Raw genomic sequence first — 24,712 nt, forward strand, 5'->3', positions numbered from 1 at the left:
AGATTGATGTTCATACCAGTAAGATAATCTAACATTATAAAATTATAAAATGAAATACAAAACAATATTTAAATTTTTTAAGGTTTTATTCAAGTAATATTAACATTCTATCATTTCAAATCAAATCATTCATTCTTTATCACAAAACAACAAATAACAAAGTTAATAAGCACTATTTTGTTTATATCACAGTTTAAGCAAAAGATAAGCTCATCATTGTTCATGTAGAAATTTACAGCATGTTCTGCACAAGGGAAGGAGTCAGCTTCTTCTGTTTCTTCTTGTATGGACGAGCATTCTTGCAGCGATTACGTTTGTTGCCAAACCACTTCTTTATCTGCTCTTCTTTGAGGTTGGTCTGTTTAGCCATGTACTGGATGACGGTGTTGTTTGGGTATGGGTGGTGGAGGTTCTCATGGTACCAGGTCTCCATAACGTTGACTGCTTTCTTGGACAGCACTGGTCTGGAACGGCAAACTGGTTGTTGTTGTACTGGAGATATAACATGATAACTGGTAGTAACATTGGAGTACTCTAGAGCTGCTAAACTACACTGCAATGTATAAAAAAAAACACAGTTAAAATAACATTTAAATAGAAATCAGTTAGAATATCACTGAATTAAAATTAGCTAAAATATTGTTGGAGTTAAAATCAGTTAAACATGTGAAATTGAAACAATTATGATAAATTCATATTCTTATTTAAATAATGAATTTTCGATAAACAGACAAACATTAATAACTTAAGTATAAGTTGTGGGAAATAATTTAAGATAAGAATGAAAAAAAAGCATCAAATATTTTTATAAGCAGTTGAATTATTGAAATAATTGTTAAAAAAAAATAAAAAAGGATTTTACCTCTACTTTGTCAATAATGTGATGGAGCTGGTTGTCATAGTAACTGTTGAGTGAACCATAGTAGCATGGGTAGTTTGAGTACTGCTGAAGAGCCTGGAAATGACTTGTCTGTATAATTGCTGACTGGTACCGGTAGAAGCTGGATAACTGCTGAATCTGTACAGGGAAACTGTATTGAAGCAGATGAAATCTCTTTTGCAGTTGGAATTCTCGGTTGTTGACACTGTGGAGGTTGGCCGTTGTAGGTTGTTGAGGTTGAAGTTGAAGTTGAGTAGATTTTGTCTTTACATCCGATCTGATTAGTGTCTGGAGTTCTGTAGCAGAAACATGCTGAGTAGTTGGTGTTGGTGATCCCAGTAGATTTGTAAGTGACTCACTGAGTCTGCTGTCTGGACATGGACTGCTACAAGTGGGTGGTTGAGTCTGAGTTGGAGCTGCTTTCTTTGTTTGTTTTGGAGTTGCTTGCTGAGTAGGTGGATCATTGAGTAAGCTGTTGAGTAGAGTATCTAAGTAAGCATCTGGGTTAGATCTGAGTGCTGTCATGGCCATGTCATCTAAAGGTGGGTTTTCAAGTATGGTGGCTTGGATAACATCATGTAGTGTAGAGGTAGATGTGATGTTCATGGCTGCTGGAGACTCTGGTGAGGACTGATAGACTTCTGTCATTCTGTACTGATTAATATTTCTTAGCTAATAATTGCTTTTTTGTCTTTCAATGAGAACTGAATATGGACCATAATGGATTTATATTTATACTAACTTTAAAATTGCCTTGGGTGGCATACACTGGCTTCCCATTGGCTGAACTGGATACCAAACCATTGTTGGGCTTGTACATGATTATAGGTGATCATACTGTGAAAGAAATCATTAATGATTAATAATGAGTGATTATCACTTAGAAATTCCTAACAAACAGAATTATTGTTAATGAATCTTATTTTTGATTAAAACTCAATACAAATGAAAATTATCAATGATGATTAACAATCACTTTGAGATTCCTAATAATCAGAATTATTATTAATGAATCACATTTGTTATTAACATGATTAAAGCTCAAAAGAAATCAAAAGTATCAATGATGATTGATAATCACTTTGAAGTATGTTATTACCATGATGATTGAACTGACTATGATAATTAAAATATAAGATTTTTTAGTATTGAGAAAACATTGCTTAATAGATTAAAGAGAAATCATAATAATTTGTTAGTCTTGAGTATGATTTTTTTTAACTTTTGAAAATGTTGTACCTTGAAATTTGAAATGCTATAAATTATATATTTTGAAATAAGTGATGTCATAATGTTGATATTTTAGATACAAAAAAAATGCTTTATATTTTGTCTCGTAATATCCATGTTTTGGTCAGGTCTTTATATGTGATTAATCTGTAGATCAATGTAATACAGTTTTATTTTTTTTAATTTTTATGCTATAATTATTTGTAAATTTTAGTTTTAATTTTGATTTTAAAAAAGATACAACAAAAGTTTAGTAATAATAATTTGTAGCACTAATGATTGTGAAAACGATCTGAATTCATATAACTCTAATCAAGTGTGGCTTGTTTGTGATTAAAGTGATTATGATTTCTTTGCCAATGACGATTAATAATCACGGATTGTTTTCTTTTTATTATTGAATGAGACATATGATTAAAACTTATTAGAAGTCAATTGAAAACCAATAATGACAAATGATCACTTTGAGGGAATTAATAAAAGTAATGTCATTGATAATTTAAGTTTGTGTTTATAGTGAGTTTAGCTCAAACTAATGAGTCATTAAGTTGAAAAGAAAACTGTATTATGTATAATGAAAATAAGTTAACTAATCAAAATCTACATTATATATAAATTAAATCTTGTAAAAAATTTCAACTAATTAAATATTAAATTCACTTTAGACTAAACTTTTAGGAGTTTAATTAAATATGGGAACAGTATCACAAAATATATGTTCCTGATTAAATACAATTATGTTCTAAAAAAAGAAGTCCAAAATTACAGAAACATCTCAGTTAATTATATAAAGCAAATTTTCCTTAACAAATATACATATATAGAACAGTTTCCAGGCCTGGTGCATTTTATATACATTGATAGAAGGACCAATCAAGTAACTGCTCCATCATTTAACATTACTTCTGGAGAGACAACACTGGAAACAGGGGAGACAACTATGAAGGAAATGGATGCAACAAGACTATTAAAGGATAAGGTACATGTATTTAAAAAACAATTTTTTTTTTTAAATTGCACAAGCAGTTGGGTGCTAAAAAACGAGCTGATTAATATCTGCCATCTGATTGGCTGAAAATTCCTAAAAATTTCTTAGTCCTCTCATTTTCATTTCTAAAAATATCTGTCCTCTCATTTTTATTTTAAAAATATCTCATCTGATGTAGGCAGTATTTATCTTACTGTAAATATTCTAATTGTCCCCCATTCATCAGGTAGTGGGGATATGGTTTCTGTCCTTTCTTCTATCCCACCAACTGTTTGTATGCCTCCATCCAAACACATCAATACTCAGAGACCGTTTGTGTGTGCCTCCATCCAAACACATCAATACTCAGAGACCATTTGTGTATGCCTCCATCCAAAACACATCAATACTCCGAGACCGTTTGTGTATGCCTCCATCCAAACACATCAATAATCAGAGACCATTTGTGTATGCCTCCATCCAAACACATCAATACTCAGAGACTGTTTGTGTGTGCCTCCATCCAAACACATCAATACTCGGAGACCGTTTGTGTATGCCTCCATCCAAACACATCAATAATCAGAGACTGTTTGTGTGTGCCTCCACCCAAACACATCAATACTCAGAGACCGTTTGTGTATGCCTCCATTCAAACACATCAATACTCAGAGACAATTTGTGTATGCCTCCATCTAAATACATCAATACTCAGAGACCGTTTGTGTATGCCTCCATCCAAACACATCAATACTCAGAGACCGTTTGTGTGTGCCTCCATCCAAACACATCAATAATCAGAGACCATTTGTGTATGCCTCCATCCAAACACATCAATACTCAGAGACTGTTTGTGTGTGACTCCATCCAAACACATCAATACTCAGAGACTGTTTGTGTATGCCTCCATCCAAACACATCAATACTCAGAGACTGTTTGTGTGTGCCTCCATCCAAACACATCAATACTCAGAGACCGTTTGTGTATGCCTCCATCCAAACACATCAATACTCAGAGACAATTTGTGTATGCCTCCATCTAAATACATCAATACTCAGAGACTGTTTGTGTATGCCTCCATCCAAACACATCAATACTCAGAGACTGTTTGTGTATGCCTCCATCCAAACACATCAATACTCAAAGACTGTTTGTGTATGCCTCCATCCAAACACAGCAATACTCAGAGACTGTTTGTGTATGCCTCCATCCAAACACATCAATACTCAGAGACTGTTTGTGTATGCCTCCATCCAAACACATCAATACTCAGAGACTGTTTGTGTATGCCTCCATCCAAACACATCAATACTCAGAGACTGTTTGACAGAAAGCTTTTATAACTGGTAGGATTATTTATTGTCATAATCTCTTGACCATACTTTACCTTCAGTTTGAATTGATTATTTTTATGTGAGTCATTGGAATAAGACCTTTTTTTTTGGCATTGTGACAATGGTACCTTGTGAATACATTCTTCCGAGTTCTTTTTACAGAAAGTTCTCAAATTTTGTAGGATTTTTTTGCCATCATGTGTAATTTACCATATTGTACCACCATTTCGATTTGATTATTTTTATAGGAGTTATGGGACTTTGAACATTTTTTGGGAGTATTCTAACAATAACAACATGTGAATATGCAACCCGAAACCATTTTCCTGAAAGCTTTCATATATGGTGGAATTGTTTGCCATCATGTGTAGTTGCCCATTTTATATCGTCAGTTTGATCCAATCATTTTTACTGGTGTTATGGTAGTTTGACGATTTTTATGCCCCTGTCGTAACGGAGGGGGCATTAAATTTTACCCTTGTCCGTCTGTACGTACGTCCATCCGTCCGTATGTCCCAAAATTGGTTTCTGTTCTCTAACTTTAGTTTGCCTCAACCAAGTGTTATGAAACTTATACACAATGCTTATAACCACAAAACACAGATCAAGATTTAATTTTGTGGTGTCACTTGTACCATTCTAGAGTTATGCCCCTTTACAAATGGAAAAAATGCTGAATTTTTCATCTCCGTTCTCTAACTTTAGTTTAACTCAACCAAATGTAATGAAACTTATGCACAATGCTAATTCCCACAAAACACAGATCAAGTTCGATTTTGGTGGTGTCGCTTTTACCGTTCTAGAGTTGTGCCCCTTTACAAATTTAAAAATTGCTGAATTTTTTGTTTCCGTTCTCTTACTTAAGTTTGCATCAACTAAATGTTATGAAACTTATAAACAATGCTTATTACCACAAAACTCAGATCAAGTACAAATTGGGTAGCATCACTTTTACAGTTTTGTCCCTTTATAAAGTTATATGCAAGTGGGGGCATCATCTGTGTTCCATGGACACATTCTTCCCCATTTATTTTAAGTATTTTAACAGTGACACCTGGTAAAATACAACTTCTCTGAGACCATTTGACAGAAAGCTCTCATACTTTGTAGGATTGTTTTGCAGCATGTGTTGTTGACTGTAATTTACCATCATTTTGATTTAATAATTTTTACATGAGTTGTGGGACTTTAACTTTTTTCACTGTTGTAACAAAATGACACTTTGTGAATGCAACTCCTAACACCATTTGACAGAAAGCTCTCTTACCTGGTAGGTTTGAATGTCATTATGTGTTGATGAATTCAAGTAATGTTGGCAAAAACACTGTTTTTTCTACCAGAGAGATTTGTAACAATTAAGCATTTCATCCACCTTTACCTTATGAACTCACTGATTTCTATTTCTTAGACAGGATTATAAAAACACATTTTGTTGGCCATTTATAAATTATCAACCATTGTATTGCAATTGACTGGATAATGTTACTTTGCATTCACTTAGCTTTTGAAATAGGACTGCAAAGTGAGTTGCCAAAGACAAAATCTGTAGAATCTATTATAGCCAAACAGATAATGACATGGGATTTTCTTTCTAACCATTGAAAAACAGTAGACATGCTATGTATTATATTCTAATATGACGTTCTTCAAATGCTTTGAGCACACACCCATGGTAAAATATGAATATATTGATTTGTCACCTGATCATCATCAACATGGATTGTTTGAGCTGTTCATATCTAACTCCCACATCGTTTTATGAATGAGTTACCCAAAGTCAGACGGTGTAAATGATGTCATTGAACAATGGCCTAAGAATATAAGCATTCTACGAGATAATGCATGAAACTGGAAGTTGTCCAAACATGAAAAAATAAACAAACGATAAGAATTTGTTGAATTCCAATTATCCTAAATAAAAGTAAGATAATCGTCCAAACCTGTCTTAGTATGTTATTGTAAATCGTTAAAGCATGTCACTAATTCAGTTCTCTTTGTCTTTTACATCAAATATATATAGTGTGTTCAGTTACAAAAACAGCAAACATTTCCCTTCACTTAGAGCGCTTCGATCCAAAATAATTGCTGTCTTTGTCCTATTAGAATAGAAATGTTTCATGGGGGCTTGAATTTATATTGATTTTACCATGGGTTGGCCCTTTATGCTGATATTGTGCCCATCGCTATTGCTCGTAGTTAAATATTTAGCACAAGGGCCAAATTCAAGCCCATGAATTATTTCTTAATTCTTGTTCAGCAGAAAAGCTCCAACCATTAGATATATCAACAATTATTAATATGTTTGAAGGTTTGGAAAATGATGGAATTCATGCAGCTGAAATTGAAAAATGGGACCACCTGTGTAGCCGCCAGAGAAGGAGATTATTACTTCTCATATTTCCTGTGGTTTGGGGATTCTTTGGTAAGTATATATATCTGTCAGAAAACATAACTTTTCTGTTCTTTAATGATTTGTAGATTCTTTAGTATTTGTAGCAGTGAGAGAAGGAGATAAATGTATATTGCTGTACTAGAAGGAGATCGTAACTTCTCCTTTTGCCTATGATTTGATTATTTTCTTGTAGCAATAGCTATAAGAGGATACTTCCATTAATTATGGGTTGGAGATTTCTAGTATATGTATAGCTATAAAGTTGCGAGATAAGAATAATGTTTCAACTATTTCATACAATTTGAGGATTCTATGAATATGATTAAAGAGACATGTTGGATATATGTAATTGAGACAGTAACTCAACAACAAAAATATCCAAAAGTCATCTAGAGAGCAACATACAGTCTTCAACAATAAACAGATATTTGACAATAAGTTAAACTCTAAATTGTTCAGAGTTTTTAAAAGTTGTGAGCAATAATCAATTATCTGCCAACAAAAGTATCATAATCACAAGCAATTATTTTATACTTACATACAGTGTCACTGATAGACATTTGCTTTATAATATCATGTTAGTTCGTTATAAAATAAGATATTCATTATATACACTGCTTATTGAAGCTGATTGTATATGTTTACCATTGTGTTCATCCATTCATTTATTTGTTCCATATATATATAGATTCTACCACTGCATTGAGTGTGATACGATATTTATCCACTCGAGACAGTTAAATCTTCAAATTTAAAACGCGAGGCTAGCTGAGCGTTTAAAATATTTAAAATTTAACTGCCGAGAGTGGATAAATATCGTATTACACAAGATTTGGTGGTGGAATCTGTTTCTATAATGATTTTCAAACAATACGCAGGCAAATTTATTCCTTCTTTTCAAATGATCTGCAAAAAGATGCGTTCTTTCTATGTGACGTCATCAGGCATGGTCGCCTTTTTTCATGCCATCACAATAGAAAATTCAGAGGAAAGCAAGAAAATTCGACGTCATAATCAGATTTTAACCAATGAAGAACTGAGATCAAACGAACCACACGTTGATTAAATTTTTTTTATACAATGGGTGCACAAAGGGATAAATTGACGAAGAATTAGAGAAATATATTTATATGTCCATCACTCCACTTAAACAATTGAATGGACTTCAATGAAACTTTTAAAGAATCATATGCACCTAACAACATTGATTTTTGGGGTCTTCTACAGTAGTACAAAAAATATAGAAGTGTTCATAAATGTATAGCAATACATATGTAGTTATGTTTATAAGTCATTTTTTCATATCGACTTTTTCATATTTTAGAATTTTTTGCAAAGGGAAACAACACCTTGGTAGGATAAACTGTATCACTATCTACTGTGGATTCCTTAAAATTCATGGGTAACAGATTTTATGGATTGAAGAAAAATTGTATTTTCGTGGATATTTTATTTCTTGGTTTTGCCAAAGTTTGTATATACCGTAAGCCTTTTGAAAATGTGTACTTTGTTGAATATTTAAATTTTTTGTTTTCACTTATACCTAAGAAATGAACGAAAATTGGTATTCCACAAATAATAATGAATCGACAGTCATTCAACTGTGCACCCTTTATTTTCATCCAAATGATATCTGGGGTTTCCAATAACTAAACTGGGACATTGTCATATCTTATCATATACTGGGGTAAGAATTTGTGAACTATGCTCAGTTTTTCTCATTTTGTACATATTTTCATTGAAAGTTCTATATCTGTTATTTAAAATCAATACATATATTTTCAGGGTAATATTATAACACCACAGCAGCCTCTACAAGTATCTATACCCTTATCAAGCCCTGGTGTATTAACCAGTAACTTTTACAGCACACTACTGAGACGATGCTTCCCTAATATGGTTCCAGGATCTATTGCTTGTTTTGAACTTATGATGATGCATGTAGGATTAGTCAGTTTATCATACATTACAGAAAACAGGACACGTCTGACTGCATTGTTAAGAAGTAGTTCTGGAGAATCAGTATCACCAATGACTCTAGCATTATAAAATGATATTATTTTACAGAAAACAGGACACGTCTGACTGCGTTGTTTAGAAGTAGTTCTGGAAAATCAGTATCGCCAATGACTCAAGCATTATAAAATGATATTATTTTATATTATTATCTATGCTCCAAAAAAGGAGAAGGTACTGTTCAGACATGACCCTTAAATTAAAAAATCAAAAAGTATTATTAATACCGGTATACCAAAAAGCATCCTTCAGATGTTCATAAGATATGAAGTCTGTCAAATATAAGTATTTATATTTTTTAATCTTATCTCATTTATTTGCATAAGGGTTTCAAATTTCTTGCATTTAGTGCAAAACAGTCTATTTGAGATCTTGTCATTGATATGTAGATGTATGCCATTATTCTTTAACTAAAAAGATGAAATTTACAGAGCTGTTACTGTGGAAAATATCTTTTGGGGTAAGACCTAAGATTATATATAATTTGTCCAAAATTTAAGTGCAAAATGGCAATTTTTTTTTAAATATGTCAATTTCAACATGTTTATACCATACACTGTGAAAGTACTTTTATTCGTGGGGTACCAATTTTCGTGGTTTACGTGGATGCCTTTACCACGCAATTAAGTGTCCAACGAAATAAAACAACTGCTATCCAAATCAAGACATAGAAAGATCCCCATGTAGGTTTGACTACATGGATACCGGCATATAATCTAGAGAATACATCGAATAAACTGTACGACATTTAATCTTTTAATTCTCATGAAAAATTAGTTTTGATCAATGAAGTCAGACTCTAGTGATGATATACAATGAAGTGATCATTTTATCTCCTCAGAATTCTAATACATAAAAAAAATGATAATTTGATATTGGACTTGCTTTTTTTGTTTTATAAGAATTAATTCTACAATTCAACATACATTTGTAGCATTTTTTTTATGTAACTGTTTTCTTTAAGTGACATGTTTATGGCCCAATTAACACCTTTGATGATCATTAATCTGTTGATCATTCAATCTCGGGTTAATTAGTGTCACCACTTCTGATTACACGTGTGCAACGATAAAAATGTTTTCTTTGCAATTTCCTTCAATTGAGACAATTTGTAAGCATAGATGAATAAGATTATTTTCAAAAGCAATTATTCTATTAAAAAATTGATGAATGTTGTCAGTAATGAAAGAGGAACAAGTAAATGAAAATCAACGCCTTATTTTGCTGTCCCACAAATCATTATAAAACACCACATGATTATTTTCAAGAATCTTTGTTTCTGATTGCTTCAAATTCTTCACTCAATTTTTTTTCAGAAAACAAAAATCAAAGAATTTAAGAACCCACGACCATGTAACATTTTCTCAAACCACGAAAATTGATACCCACGAATAAAAGTACTTCACAGTAGTGACATGGCAAATAACCTTTCTGCACTCAGATGTCTAGATTTTCATAACCTGATCGTTTATCAATAAAATTAATGTAATTTTGAAAGTGTAGAATAATTTTATCTATTTTTGCAATTTGAGGAGCCAATGAATGGCTCTAATTTAAGTTGCTATTTTAGGGGCAAAAAGTATGTTACTTCGAAATAGAAAAAAAATTTCTAACCAACAAAAATAAGTGAATCCTCAGAATTTTATTTAGATTAGTGTGTCTGATGTCAAGGTTAGGCTAAAACATTTCTGCTAGAAATCCATGTCACAAAAATTAATTGAAAAAATGGTAATAAGCATTCCAGACCCTCATGTGTAGTCAAGGAGGTTAAAAACCACCCCTGGTAAGTTGAACATATTTATTTTTGTAAGTTGAACTGTTGAACATATTTTTGGGGGCATATTATGTGGTTGAAATAATTGTTTTTAATCATTTACTATATGAGTGAATTAGTCTTATTGATTTCTTCATCTTAGTTAATTTACAAGTACTTTGTATTTGTACTTTTTTTATTAATTTATTGTATCTTTTTAAATTGAATTTTTATAATTGTTATTTTGAAAGTGCAATATTTAATTGTTAAGCAATTGAACATGTTATTATTAATTATACACAATAAATTTATTTTGTTATAAATAAGCATTTTTATTCTGACCTGAGTCCAAAGTGGCTAGAAACAAAAGTCATCTAACACAGGAAAATGAAGTTGAAAGGAATTTTGAACTAGCTTCAGCTTTAAGCCAACGTCTCCTTCTGTAGCTACATAAAAATGATGAGATCTGGTATGATTGCAAATGAATATCATTACAATAAATTGCCTTTAAGTTGATGGAATATACAATTCAAACATCAACAAAGGTATACAATGGAGCTTGTAGTAAATTTGATGGTTTCTTTTCTGACACTGATTTTGACAACATCCCCCATAGTTGAGAGGATATTTATTCTAAATTGTCTGATTTTAGTAATTTTAGTTATCATACTTCCATGGATCAATAAAGAAACTCGTAAATAATTTCAACAAGAGTATACAGGCTGAAATGTCTCGCCTGCTTTAATGACCATTGATTTTATGTTGATAGTCCTAAATACAAGTATCACATAAACTTAATATGGTCCAAGAAAATGAAGTCAAAGTCAGATTAACCAAGCCAGAAATACATGTACACCTTACCATCATTCCATATGCTGAATATAGTTGACCTATTGCTTATAGTGTACAAGAAACAGACAAAACTATGAAAACTTTATAATGACCAATGAAAAGAAAATGAAGTCAAAGTCAGATTAACCAAGCCAGAAATACATGTACACCTTACCATCATTCCATATGCTGAATATAGTTGACCTATTGCTTATAGTGTACAAGAAACAGACAAAACTATGAAAACTTTATAATGACCAATGAAACATGAAAAAGAGGTCATGGTCAGACGAACCATGCCAGACACAAGTGTACACCTTACAATCATTCCATGCATCAAATGTAGTTGACCTATTGCATATAGTATCTAAGAAACAAACTTTACCAAGAAAACATATCATTGAGCAATGAACTGTGAAAATGAGGTCAAGATCAAACAAAACCTGCCAGACTGACATGTACATCGTAAAATATTTCCATACAACAAATACAGTTGACCTGTTGCATACAGTCTTAGAAAAACAGACCAAAACACAAAACCTTAACTTTAACCACTGAACCATGAAAATGAGGTCAAGGTCAGATGACACCTGCCAGTTGGACATGTACACTTTACAATCATTCCATTCACCAAATATAGTAGACCTATTGCTTAAAGTATCTGAGATATGGACTAGACCACGAATTTTTTTTTCAAGTAGTCACTGAACCATGAGAATGAGGTAGAGGACAATGGACTATGAAAGATGCAAATTTCATAACATAAGGCATCTATATACAAAGTATGAAGCATCCAGGTCTTCTACCTTCTGAAATATTAAGCTTTTAAGTAGTTAGTTAACGCCGCCGCCAGATCACTATCCCTATGTTGCTTTCTGCAACAAGAGTCGTAGGCTCAACAAAAATGAACAAGATCAATACTGGGTCTGGACTTGCTTTGCTGCATGCAATTGATTGAAGTAACATGTATACTGGAGCACAACTGATTATTCCCATACCCAGGATTAAAATCATTCACTTCGATAGGAACCAAGAAAAGTTTGATGAAAATTTTCCTTGTAAAATTACGAACTATCAGCAAACAGGAAGTAGCTACATGGCAGATGTAATAAAATGCTCCCTGGGCGCAGCTTGATATGACCGCAGAGGTCGAACCCTGAACAGTTGGGGCAAGTATGGACACAACATTCAAGCTTGATACAGCCCTTAATTTGGATTGTGATTAAATATTTGACACAGCATAGGTTTCTGACACAGAATGAATGTGGTCTAAGAACTTAAAAATTTTTAATTTACCTATTCAAACCATATCATTATTATTTGCTTTTATATTATATATAAATCAGGAAAATTTTAAAGGGAAAAAAAGGAACCCCCCCCCAATTTTTTGAACCCCCTAATGATTCATCATCCCCAAACTCAATCCCAGCCTTCCCTTTGTGGTATGGTGCCTTGCAGTACAATTTCAGAGAGATCCATACACTTGAACACAAGTTATTGTCTGGAAACTAGAAAAAATCTTGTTTTTTGGCCCCAAATTCCTAAACATTTAGGGCAAATATCCCCAAACTCAAACCCAGCTTTCCCTTTGTGATATGGAACCTTGTAGTACAATTTCATAAAGATCCATACACTTACACACAAGTTATTGTCCTGAAACTAGAAAAATACTTGTTTTTTGCCCCTTTTTTGCCCCTAATTCCTAAAATTTTGAGGCAATTACCCCCAAAATCAATCCCAGCCTTCCCTTTGTGGTATGGTACCTTGCAGTACAATTTCAGAGAGATCCATACACTTGAACGCAAGTTATTGTCTGGAAACTAGAAAAATGATTATTTTTGGCCCCTTTTTGGCCACTTATTCATTAATGTTTAGGGCAATTAACCCCAAACTCAATTCCAGCTTTTCCTTTGTGATATGGAACCTTTTAGTACAATTTCAGAAAGATCCATACACTTGAACACAAGTTATTGTCATGAAACTAGAAAAATGCTTGTTTGTTACCCCTTTTTTGGCCCTTAATTCCTAAAATTATGAGGCAATTACCCCCAAAATCAATCCCAGCATTCCCTTTGTGATATGGAACCTTGTGGTACAATGTCAGAGAGATCCATACACTAACACACAAGTTATGTCTGGAAGTTACAAAAATGCTTATTTTTGGCCCCTTTTTGGCCCCTAATTCCTTAACTGATGGTACCATAACCCCCAAAATCAATCCCAACCTTCCTCTTGTGGTATTGAACCTTGTGGTACAATTTCATAGAGATCCATTCCCTTAAACTAAAGTAAGAGTGCGAAAACCAATGTGTCTTCGGACGTCGACAACGACGACACCAACGTCATACCAATATACGACTGCAAAATTTTTTTGCGGTGGTATAAAAATTGCTTACTCACTGCAACTCAGCATTAACAAGCTGTAGACCAAATATTAAATCATCCCCTTTCATAGAAGCCAAGAAAACTTTTAGGAAAGTTTTCTTTCTTTCTGATAGACAAACAGACAAACAGAGTCAAGCGGTTACTAGACATGCTTCTGCATTGGGCGATGCAGGTAATGAAGCTAGAAAGCCAACTTCACTGGAATCCCTTATCAGCCTTGCTTTGTGCATTCAGATCTTTCAACAAGTGATTGTGCATCACTGAAGTCAAATAATAGACTTTGGATCAACCTCAATGTCACACTTGACAAAGTATGTGTGAAACAAGAATGTGTCCATAGTACACAGATGCCCACTCTCACTATCATTTTCTATGTTCAGTGGACTGTGAAATTGGGGTCAAAACTCTAATTTGGCATTAAAATTAGAAAGATCATATCATAGGGAACATATGTACTAAGTTTCAAGTTGATTGGACTTCAATTTCATCAAAAAATACCTTGACCAAAAACTTTAACCTGAAGTGACTAAAAACTTTAACCTGAAGCGGGACAGACGGACGAATTGACAGACCGACGAACAGACGAACAGACAGAAAAACATAATGCCCCTAGGTGGGGCATAAAAAACTATGTTACTCTCATCCTAGAATCATTTTTTAAGTGTTTCTTTTTACTCTTTACTGAAGTTTATTCAATAATACATAATTTTGCTAAATTATCATTGCCTCAGGCTTAACAAGGGTGGTTAATTCTTATTGTTGCAGGTGAAATAATCATAATTGAGAAGACATTAAATGTGTTTTCTAAGCATACACCACTTCTAATTCAAAGTATCATAAAGAAGGTGAATGACAGATCTGAAAAGCACTTACCCGGTACAGATAACAAATGATCACTGTCAAGCTGCCGACTAAATATGCCATCATTCTGTTCAGTAAAAATAGAGATATGTGTGACCGAAATATAAGGTCATTCAACAAATTGAAAATTCAAAGTATCAGGAAATAAGAAATTGCTGTCAGTCAGATCTGCTAAGTGCTCATATGATACAAATTATAACTGTCAAGAAAATAAGAATATGTTCTGTTGAGTATAGTACCTGAGAAAGTGTGAGGGCAATATTTGTTGGACGAAAGGACCGAAAAGTGTATGTTATGTAGTCCCAATCACTAGAGTGAGGGCATAAACAATTTTTGGTTAACTATTTTATCCTTTTTGTGGAAATGTGAGGGCAATATTTGTTGGACAAAAAAACAGACAAGTAGAGTGTAATGTAGTCCTATAGTTTGGGTATAATTATTATAAATCCTTGAGGCTCATCTTGGGGAGAATATCAACAATGTATACTTTTGATTTTTTTTGTATTTTATAATTTAACACAAATAAGAATATGTTGAACATTTTATTTCTGTATGCTCACATGATAGTAATTCACTGATTGCACATAAAATGATATCAATTTCTAAATACATGACAGTAAAACAAGAATAACATGTTTGAAACTTATATGAAAATATGCCCTTTTAGCAAAGCACTACTGAAACAAAATGTATGAATTTATGTCATTCAATATAGACCAGTAACCAGTTTGATATATTATTATGTACCTTTAAAAATATATTTAGATTAATTTTTTGTAGAATTTTTAAGTATGATGGTTACTGAAACAAAACGTATATGTACAAGCAAAACCTGTGGATACAAATAAAGAGACAAATATCTCTGATAACATTGTTATAACCATTCAAGGTACTACACTGTTTTTACATCCCTGTCCTTATATCAAATATGTTCATTTAAGGATGTTCGCTAATCTTGTTTATGATTTTTTGTCAGTTATTAGGAATCCTCTGGTTTTATCCATGTGGTGCCATTAAAAGCATTTTCCTGATAACCCTTACTGTACTTTATATTATTTTATTACATATAGTTTAAGGATGTTCGCCACTCTGTTTTAAAATAACAAGCTTTTTAAAAGACTGTTCTAAATTTATAGTATATAAATAAAGGAACCAAAAAAGCAGAAAAAAATTAAGGGTCCGTGTGCTTGCTTTTGAGATATAAGCCATTGAAAATTTGGCGGGAAATGATTCTCTCTAGATTTTTCATACTTTTAACATTGTCCGCTTTTCTCTTTTAAAAACTATGAAAAAATAACAAGGATTTTATAAGATTTTCAAATATGGCTATTAAAACTATATGAAATAAAATTATGAAAAGAAAAGTAGGGGTAAGTGGACAAAATTTTTTAATGGCAAAACATGGATAAAACCAGAGGATTCCGAAAAATCTGGCAAAATTTCAAAAACAAGAGGAGCGAACATCCTTAAAAAGGCATTTTTGGTAATCTTATAAAACCCTTGTTATTTTTTCATAGTAAGGTACCAATGTTAAATGTATGAAAGATCAAGAAAAAAATAATTTCCCGTCAACTTTTCAATGACTTATATCACAAAAACAAGGACATGGACCTTGCATTTTATTTCTCCTTTTTTAGTTCAGTTATATATATACTATCTATCTATAGCAGTCTTATTAAAAAGCTTGTTATTTCAAAACAGAGTAGCAAACATCCTAACTTAACTTACAAGGGCTTAACAAGTCAGATAAAGCTCAATTTTGTTTTCTTTTAGTAGTACCCAAAAAAACTTTATTAACCTATTTACCATAAAAACTATGTCGCTTTATTTAACTTGACAGTAGATACATGACAAAATCAAACATTTTGTAAATGGATTCTACACACATTTGTCCCTTTCTTAATTAGGTTGTATGATTAATATCCAGTATTTGCCAAAACCAATTCTTATTTTTATAAAAAAAAAATAATTAATTTGACAGAGGATGTGGAATTATTATTAAATTTTTTTCAAGAAATAATATTAAAACAAAGGTATATGTCCAAAATGAATTACCAAGCACAAAAGTTTTAAGGAATCATTATCTTTTGACCTCATGTTATATAAAATAAGCCAAGTTTCAAAAACGAAATTTGTAAATGTTCTATCTAAGCAATTCATCTTACTGTAATGTTAAATTTAAATTTGATTATTTCAAGACTTCTGTAACACAAGATTGGCTATCTAAAATCCTAAATTAAACGTTCAGTGCAAAAGTTTGTTGAATATCTATTAAGTTTGTGTTATGCATACATTTATAGTTTTCACTTTATGAATATTAATAAAATGCTCCACTGGGCACAGCTTGATACGACCGCAGAGGTCGAACCCTGAACAGTTGGGGCAAGTATGGACACAACATTCAAGCTTGATACAGCACTGAATTTGGATTGTGATAAAATATTTGACACAGCATAAGTTTCTGACAGAATGAATGTGGTCTGAGAACTTAAAAATTTTTGATTTACCTATTCAAACCATATCATTATTATTTGCTTTTATATATAAATCAGAAATAACCAATTTGAAATGGAAAATTTTAAAGAAAAATAAATGTGGATAGTGTCCACATGTGGACACAGATGATGCCCCCGCTTGCATATCATATAGTTATAAAGGGACATAACTGAAGAACGGTAAAAGTGACGCTACCCAAATTTGAACTTGATCTGAGTTTTGTGGTAATAAGCATTGTGTGTCGGTCTCATAACATTTGGTTGAGGCTAACTTAAAGGGAAAATCCGCAATTTTTTTACTTACCATCAAAAGATGTTCCTTATAACATAAAAAACACATTCACAAAGTTTTAAATTTATATTGCCTCTAATAACGGAGAAAATCAAGTGTTTGTAACTTTTTTGGTTGACATACGTCATTGGGTTGTGACATTTTAACCTGATTTAGTGAATGATGGGAAATAATAAAATCAGTTCAAGTCTTAATCGCGTATCGAATTTTTCCGTAATTAAAAGCGTGCAGATAACTGTTTCTCGTAGCTAATAACCACAAAAGAGGAATGAAAGATGTGACGCTACCCAAATTTGAACTTGATCTGAGTTTTGTGGTAATAAGCATTGTGTGTCAAGTCTCATAACATTTGGTTGAGGCTGTGTGTAAGTCTCATAACATTTGGTTGAGGCTAACTTAAGTAGAGAACAGAAACTAAAAATTCAGCAATTTTTCTATTTGTTAACACGCATAACTCTAGAACGGTTGTGTATAAGTTTTATAACATTTGGTTGAGACAAACTAAAGTTAGAGAACGGAAACGAAAAATTCAGCAATTTTTATGTTTATAAAGGGACATAACTCAAGAATGGTAAATTGAAGCCACCAAATTTCGTACTTAATCTGTATTATGTAGTAATAAGCATTGTGTATAAGTTTCATAACATTTGGTTGAGGCAAACTAAAGTAAGAGAACGGATACAAAAAAATTGTACATTATCTTAGTTTTGAGGTAATGAATATTGTGTATAGGTTTCATAATGTTTGGTTGGGGCAAACTTAAGTTACAGAATGGAAACAAAAAATTTTGCAATCTTTCGATTTATAAAGGGCATAACTCAATAATGTTTAAAGTGACACTACCCAAATTCAACTTGATCTGTGTTTTATCAGTGGAAGGCAAAATTAAACATTGCATTGTATAAAGCATTGATTGTAGTTGATTCAATTATAATCATGGACAAAGGAAGATAACTCCAATTTTAAAAATGACTTGATATTTCGAAGAAAAAAAAGAAAAATTTAACAATTTTTCCATTTGTAAAGGCCATAACTCTAGAACAGTAAAAGTGATGGCACCAAAATTCAAACTTGATCTGTATATTGTGGTAATAAGCATTATGTATAAGTTTCATAACATTTGGTTGAGGCAAACTTAAGTTAGAGAACGGAAACGAAAAATTTAGCAATTTTTCCAGCTAAATTTTTCCATTTGTAAAGGAGCATAACTCTAGAACGGTAAAAGTGACGCCACCAAAATTCAAACTTGATCTGTATTGAGTGGTAATAAGCATTGTGTATAAGTTTCATAACATTTGGTTGAGGCAAACTAAAGTTAGAGAATGGAAACCAACTTTGGGACGGTCGGACGGACGTACAGACGGACAAGGGTAACTTAATGCCCCCTCTGCTACAGCCGGGGCATAAAAAGAGGAAAAAAAATCCACCCCCCTTCCAAATTTTTTGAACCCCCTGATGATTCATCACCCCCAAACTCAATCCCAGCCTTCCCTTTGTGGTATGGTACCTTGCAGTACAATTTCAGAGAGATCCATACACTTGAACACAAGTTATTGTCTGGAATCTAGAAAAATGCTTGTTTTTGGCCCCTTATTCCTAAACGTTTTGGGCAATTACCCCCAAACTCAATTCAAGCTTTCCCTTTGTGATATGGAACCTTGTAGTACAATTTCATAAAGATCCATACACTTTCACATAAGTTATTGTCCGGAAACTAGAAAAATGCTTGTTTTTTGCCCCTTTTTGGCCCCTAATTTCCTAAAATTTTGAGGCAATTACCCCCAAAATGAATCCCAGCCTTCCATTTGTGGTATGGTACCTTGCAGTACAATTTCAGAGAGATCTATACACTTGAACACAAGTTATTCTCTGGAAACTAGAACAATGCTTATTTTTTGGCCCCTTATTCCTAAACGTTTCAGGCAATTACCCCCAAACTCAATTCCAGCTTTTCCTTTGTGATATGGAATCTTGTAGTACTATTTCAGAGAGATCCATACACTTGAACACAAGTTATTCTCTGGAAACTAGAAAAATGCTTATTTTTGGCCCCTTTTTGACCCCTTATTCCTAAACGTTTCGGGCAATTACCCCCAAACTCAATTCCAGCTTTTCCTTTGTGATATGGAACCTTGTAGTACAATTTCAGAGAGATCCATACACTTGAACACAAGTTATTCTCTGGAAACTAGAAAAATGCTTATTTTTGGCCCCTTTTTGACCCCTTATTCCTAAACGTTTCGGGCAATTACCCCCAAACTCAATTCCAGCTTTTCCTTTGTGATATGGAACCTTGTAGTACAATTTCAGAAAGATCCATACACTTGAACACAAGTTATTCTCTGGAAACTAGAAAAATGCTTGTTTTTTGCTCCTATTTTGGCCCCTAATTCCTAAAATTTTGAGGCAATTACCCCCAAAATCAATCCCAGCATTCCCTTTGTGATATGGAACCTTGTGGTACAATGTCAGAGAGATCAATACACTAACACACAAGTTATGTCTGGAAGTTACAAAAATGCCTATTTTGGCCCCTAATTCCTTAACTGTTGGTACCATAACCCCCAAAATCAATCCAAACCTTCCTATTGTGGTATTGAACCTTATGGTAAAATTTCATAGAGATCCATTCACTTAAACTTAAGTTAGAGTGCGAAAACCAATGTGTCTTCTGACGATGATGATAACGACGCCAACGTCATACCAATATACAAACGGCTGGAGTACTTAACAAGTTATTATTGTTGAATGAAGTATCATAAATACTTAATACAATATTTTCTTAATAGAATGGTCAAGTATGACCACCACACAAAATGTTAAGTGGATTTCAATTATTTTAACCTATGAGTGAGGCATTTATATGACAATATGCTAGATGGATGCATTTTAAAGAAAATTCTATAGTATATACAATAATGATAGATCGTATCTCTAAATACGCAGCACCAAACTGGAATAATTTAGGATGACAGAGGTGATATGAAGTTATCTACATGTATAAATGATGCACATAAATATTTATAAATTATGTGAAAATATGGTCAAAGTTTAAATGACTTACAACACTGAACTGCAAATGCTATCTAAAAATTTAACATATTTAAAATTCAAGCAATGTTTATCATTACAAGTCATTTCAAAATTCTTTATTGGGGCAATGAAGTCAATTATACATGAAAATGAACACAAATGATATAATGGTCATTTATTCTAAAAAAAGAACCAAACTAATGAAAATATCTTAAAAAAAAACCTTTTCAATGATCATATTGTTATATGTTCAAGAAATTTCACATGGATGTTAAAATGTATTGTGTTTTATTATTCCAATCGTCTGACTTTCAAAAAAATTCTTAAGGGGTTCCCGGAACCCTGTGTCTCGCCTGCAATTGCTGCAGTCAGTGTAAAAGTATAATGTTGACTTAAAAAGTGAGTCCATTTATCAGTAAAATACAGAATTTAAAAATAAAATCCTACTTTTTCTTTAGATGCTATTTCTTGATCTTGAAGATTAGTTTCTGTCCAAGTTCCATAACAATCCATGAAGGTTTACAAATTTATCATGTCAAAAAAAATTAATCCCAGACTGTCCATATGTTAACTGTAAAAAACAAAGTCCATCTATCAGAAAAATATTTAAAAGTGAAAAAAATATATTTTTAAATGTTTTGTTCAGACATTACCTCTTAATCATTAAAAAGATTTGACAAAGTTATTGATGACTGAAAAACTTAAACCTCACACTCTATCTGAATGTTAACTGTAAAAAAATTAAGTCCATTTGTCAGCAAAATTCGGAAAAATGAAAATAAATATTTCCAAAATTTTGCTCTGGATACTGCATTTTGGTCATAAACAAGCTTCTGTCTAAATTTCATAAAATTCTATGTAGGTTTGATAAAGTTATTGATGTCTAAAAAAAAACTAGGATCGCTATGTCTCGCTTTTCGCGAAATAAATTTCGCAGGCTCAACAAAAATGAAGATTGATAAGACACAGACAAAGAAGTGGACACCAAAACAAACTGGATGATAAACAGCCATTTGAAAATTACCCGTTTTGCATAACAAATGCAGGGTACTAAAAAGTATACAAGTACTGCATTGGTTTGTTTGTACAATTTTATTGGTATAGTAAAATGGCTGACTACAGGATATATTTTGTATGCACCAATTTTTATGGTTTCATGGAAATGTAGACCTATTTCAAATTGCTAAGAGTACCAAAAATTACTATACAATGTTCAATAAGGAATCAAATGATTGCCTGTTTATTTTAAAAGTGTGAAGCCAACTAGCTTTCAAGTCGAGAGTTAAATAAAATACCATTTATTATACATTAGATTTATAGCATTCAGGGAAACCATTTAAACATTAAATCCGTAAGTTGGTTCCTACATCTTTTCTCCTAGAAATAAAATTCTTGAAAAAAGTTGTTTCTACAAGAATAAATGAAGAGATTTTACCTCCACTCAAAAGTTTTTATTTACGTTATCTGAATGAGTTTGTAATTTTAATTCAAAAAATAAGAATTTTACAGTATCAATTTAATAAAAGGAGAAAATTTAAATTAGTGGCTGATTAATTGATTGTTGCTTGCTTGTCCAGGTGCAATAATCAATGAAGTTTTTAGTAATTAAGTTCATTTGAATCCCTCAAATTTTTTTAATCTTTAACAATATCTCATCATTAGACTTGCCATATAAACTGCACTGAAGTTACTGTGACATATGGACATTTTTTGTCATAATAAAAAATCCTATTAAAGTATTAGAGAATAAAATATAAAAGGGACCTCAATCTATTTGAAAAACTAAAATATCAATTATGAGATACCTGTAAGCTTTATTTCAAGATTTGAGCAGGGGATAAGTTTTTTTTATAATTTCCTTTTAAAAAAGTACAGACGATAATTTTGTTTGTGCTAGTTTTGATGAAAAACAAAGTAAACAATCACATGAAGCTAAAATATCAAGCAATCATATTTATATACTCAAAAATAATCTATTTGTATATCCATAAAAATTCCCCAAAAATGACCTGTTCTTTCTTAAAGTTACCTAACCTAAGAGAAGAAAACAGACTTGCATTTCAAAAAGATAGATAACTTCAGCTAGAATCACTGAACTGTATCATTAACAGTAGAAACGAAAAAAGCTTCATTCACTTTAAAACCATGAAAAACTGGAATTCCTTCTCCACATTAAATTAATTATAAAAAATATTAACTTGGACCAATTAACTTCGAGCACTTGAATAATTGAATATAAAAATTTCAAGAACTCTTAAAATTTTCAACATCACATGTTCTTACATGTTTTTCTATTACATTTTGTTCTGATTGACAGAGTTATAGTTGAAATAAATTACCTGAAAATGAAAGCTGATTTGGTGATGATATGAGGATTACATGTAATAAATGAAACATAGAACAACATAGTAAAAATCGGCAAAAACTTTAAATAATATTTACAGTTCACTCTGGTTATTTATGTTCTAAAACAACAAGTAATATTTCTTTCAATTTAATAAATAAATCAAGTAATGGCCACTGAAAAGTTACTGCATTCTAACATATTATGAATTTATACAGAAAACTGGCAGTAGTACTTTGAGATTCATCTTTAAGCACTATTCTCCTTTTCTATAGATGGAAATGAATTAGCTGTTTTCAAAAACTAACGAAACCATGGGTAATATCGAAACCAAATATAAAAACTTTGTGACTAGACGATGATGCCCTAAACAACTGATATCAAACTAATAATGTAATGTTATTTTCATTTTGTGTAGGAACAATGACATCACCCACATATTTTCTAGATTTTGATACAGTCAACACAATATAAGGTAGGAAATTTATTGTCACTCAATGTGAGCTCTGCAGAAATGCATGAAATTATGTAAATTAAATCTAAATTGGAAGTTTGCAAGATTGGTTAAAGCATCCATTCACTTTTGTTAAGTTTGTAACCAGATTGTTCAGTTAAAACATACTTATATTCATAAAAAAACGTTTGATCCTTATAATTCCTTCACACAAAAACATAGTTAAATATTAAGTTTTTTACTAAATATCAACTATTGGCTAGTACCTTTCACCTCAGACACGTTCATATAACACATGTACACTAACAAATGAAATTTACAACATAATAAAAATTTAATGAACAGTATCTGAAGTATTTTAAAAATCAACAATAATTTAAAGCAATTAAAACAAAACAGAACAGAACAGAACATCAACATAAGTTTTAGATTCTGACATTTATGATTGTCAGAGACTGAGAAGATAAAGTTTATCCAGACACAAACCACTTTTAGTAAAATTTATAAAAAAAAGTGGCCAAAGAATTAGAAATAATTTTTCAAATGTGCAAATTCTGCATAATGTCAAAATATCTGAAAATTCCATTTTTTACTTTAAAAGAAGCTAAATGAATTTCTAATTCCCCAAAAATCAACAGTCATGGTGTTTATCCAATGGTGTTCAGCATTTTAAATAATCAAATAAAATTTTGTTTGTTTGTTTTATAAATTCTAATAAGAGTATATCAAAATTATTTAATTTGTTAAGGTTTTTGTTCTGAATACCAATATTTATAAACAACCAAAATAAATGTTTATGTTTTGGTTTAGTTTCTGTTTTTTTATAATCTTAACCTATATATTTTGATCATTTTACCCTAAACAATTTGATTATGATTAAGGTACTTCATTTCAATACATAAAATAGTATCTTCATCTTTCCTAGACAAATCTATTAAATTGAGGTATTTATGACATACGCAAGCACACTTAGCAAGTTTTTGCTTAGAAGAGCAAATTTAAGGAAGATGTTAAAAAAAATTAAAATATCCTCTTCAGTCCTCCGGTTCCTCTGCTAACATATCATACGCTGAGATTTTTAACTGAATTTCTACAGTTCCATTATGATAACAAGATCCATCTCTAGAAGGAGCAGAATCAAAACATTCATTGTTGATAACCAACAACTGGGATCAAATCTATCACATAAAACTATATTTTAGGGTGCTGTTTGAGGCTGCTGTTGTCTCTTTGCATGTGGTGTCCATTTTAAACATGCTGCATCAATTGTTTTAAAGTCAGTTGGACGTTTCACTTTCTTCTCCAAGTAACTATCAATAAGATCCTGTGAAAGAAAATATAGGCAAAATTCAAATATCATATATGTATTTATTTTATACATTTTAATGACCTTGTTTTTGACCTTCATTTAGTGGAGGAGAGAATTAAAATCTACAACAACACT

At 31.9% G+C, this 24,712-nt stretch overlaps 2 protein-coding genes and 2 long non-coding RNA genes across 5 annotated transcripts in view; 2 read left to right on the forward strand and 2 right to left on the reverse strand.

The window, feature by feature from the left end:
• Positions 1-10,899, forward strand: part of LOC127735627 (BLOC-3 complex member HPS1-like) — a 38,464-nt gene extending 27,565 nt beyond the window's left edge. The window contains exons 14-16 of the mRNA XM_052245865.1: positions 2,927-3,089; positions 6,721-6,834; positions 8,590-10,899. Of these exons, the coding sequence (XP_052101825.1) occupies positions 2,927-3,089; positions 6,721-6,834; positions 8,590-8,853 (541 nt within the window). The 3' untranslated portion in view covers positions 8,854-10,899. The remainder of the gene's footprint in view (positions 1-2,926; positions 3,090-6,720; positions 6,835-8,589) is intronic.
• The window catches only part of LOC127735633 (uncharacterized), a 151,334-nt gene that overhangs the window by 64,064 nt on the left and 62,558 nt on the right, over positions 1-24,712 (forward strand). The window lies entirely within an intron of this gene.
• LOC127735629 (uncharacterized) overlaps positions 12,968-24,712 on the reverse strand; it is a 73,981-nt gene continuing 62,236 nt past the window's right edge. Inside the window, exons 2-3 of the long non-coding RNA XR_007998526.1 lie at positions 13,329-13,629; positions 12,968-13,006 (exon numbers count right to left, since the gene is read on the reverse strand). This is a non-coding gene — a long non-coding RNA (uncharacterized LOC127735629). The remainder of the gene's footprint in view (positions 13,007-13,328; positions 13,630-24,712) is intronic.
• The window catches only part of LOC127735608 (histone acetyltransferase KAT7-like), a 28,533-nt gene continuing 25,360 nt past the window's right edge, over positions 21,540-24,712 (reverse strand). For both annotated transcript variants that reach the window (XM_052245833.1, XM_052245834.1), the window contains exon 13: positions 21,540-24,592. In XM_052245833.1, coding sequence (XP_052101793.1) covers positions 24,467-24,592 — 126 coding nt within the window. In that variant the 3' untranslated portion in view covers positions 21,540-24,466. The remainder of the gene's footprint in view (positions 24,593-24,712) is intronic.

This window comes from Mytilus californianus, unplaced genomic scaffold (genome assembly GCF_021869535.1).
Source record: "Mytilus californianus isolate M0D057914Y unplaced genomic scaffold, xbMytCali1.0.p SCAF_3, whole genome shotgun sequence".
Lineage (NCBI taxonomy): Eukaryota > Metazoa > Mollusca > Bivalvia > Mytilida > Mytilidae > Mytilus > Mytilus californianus.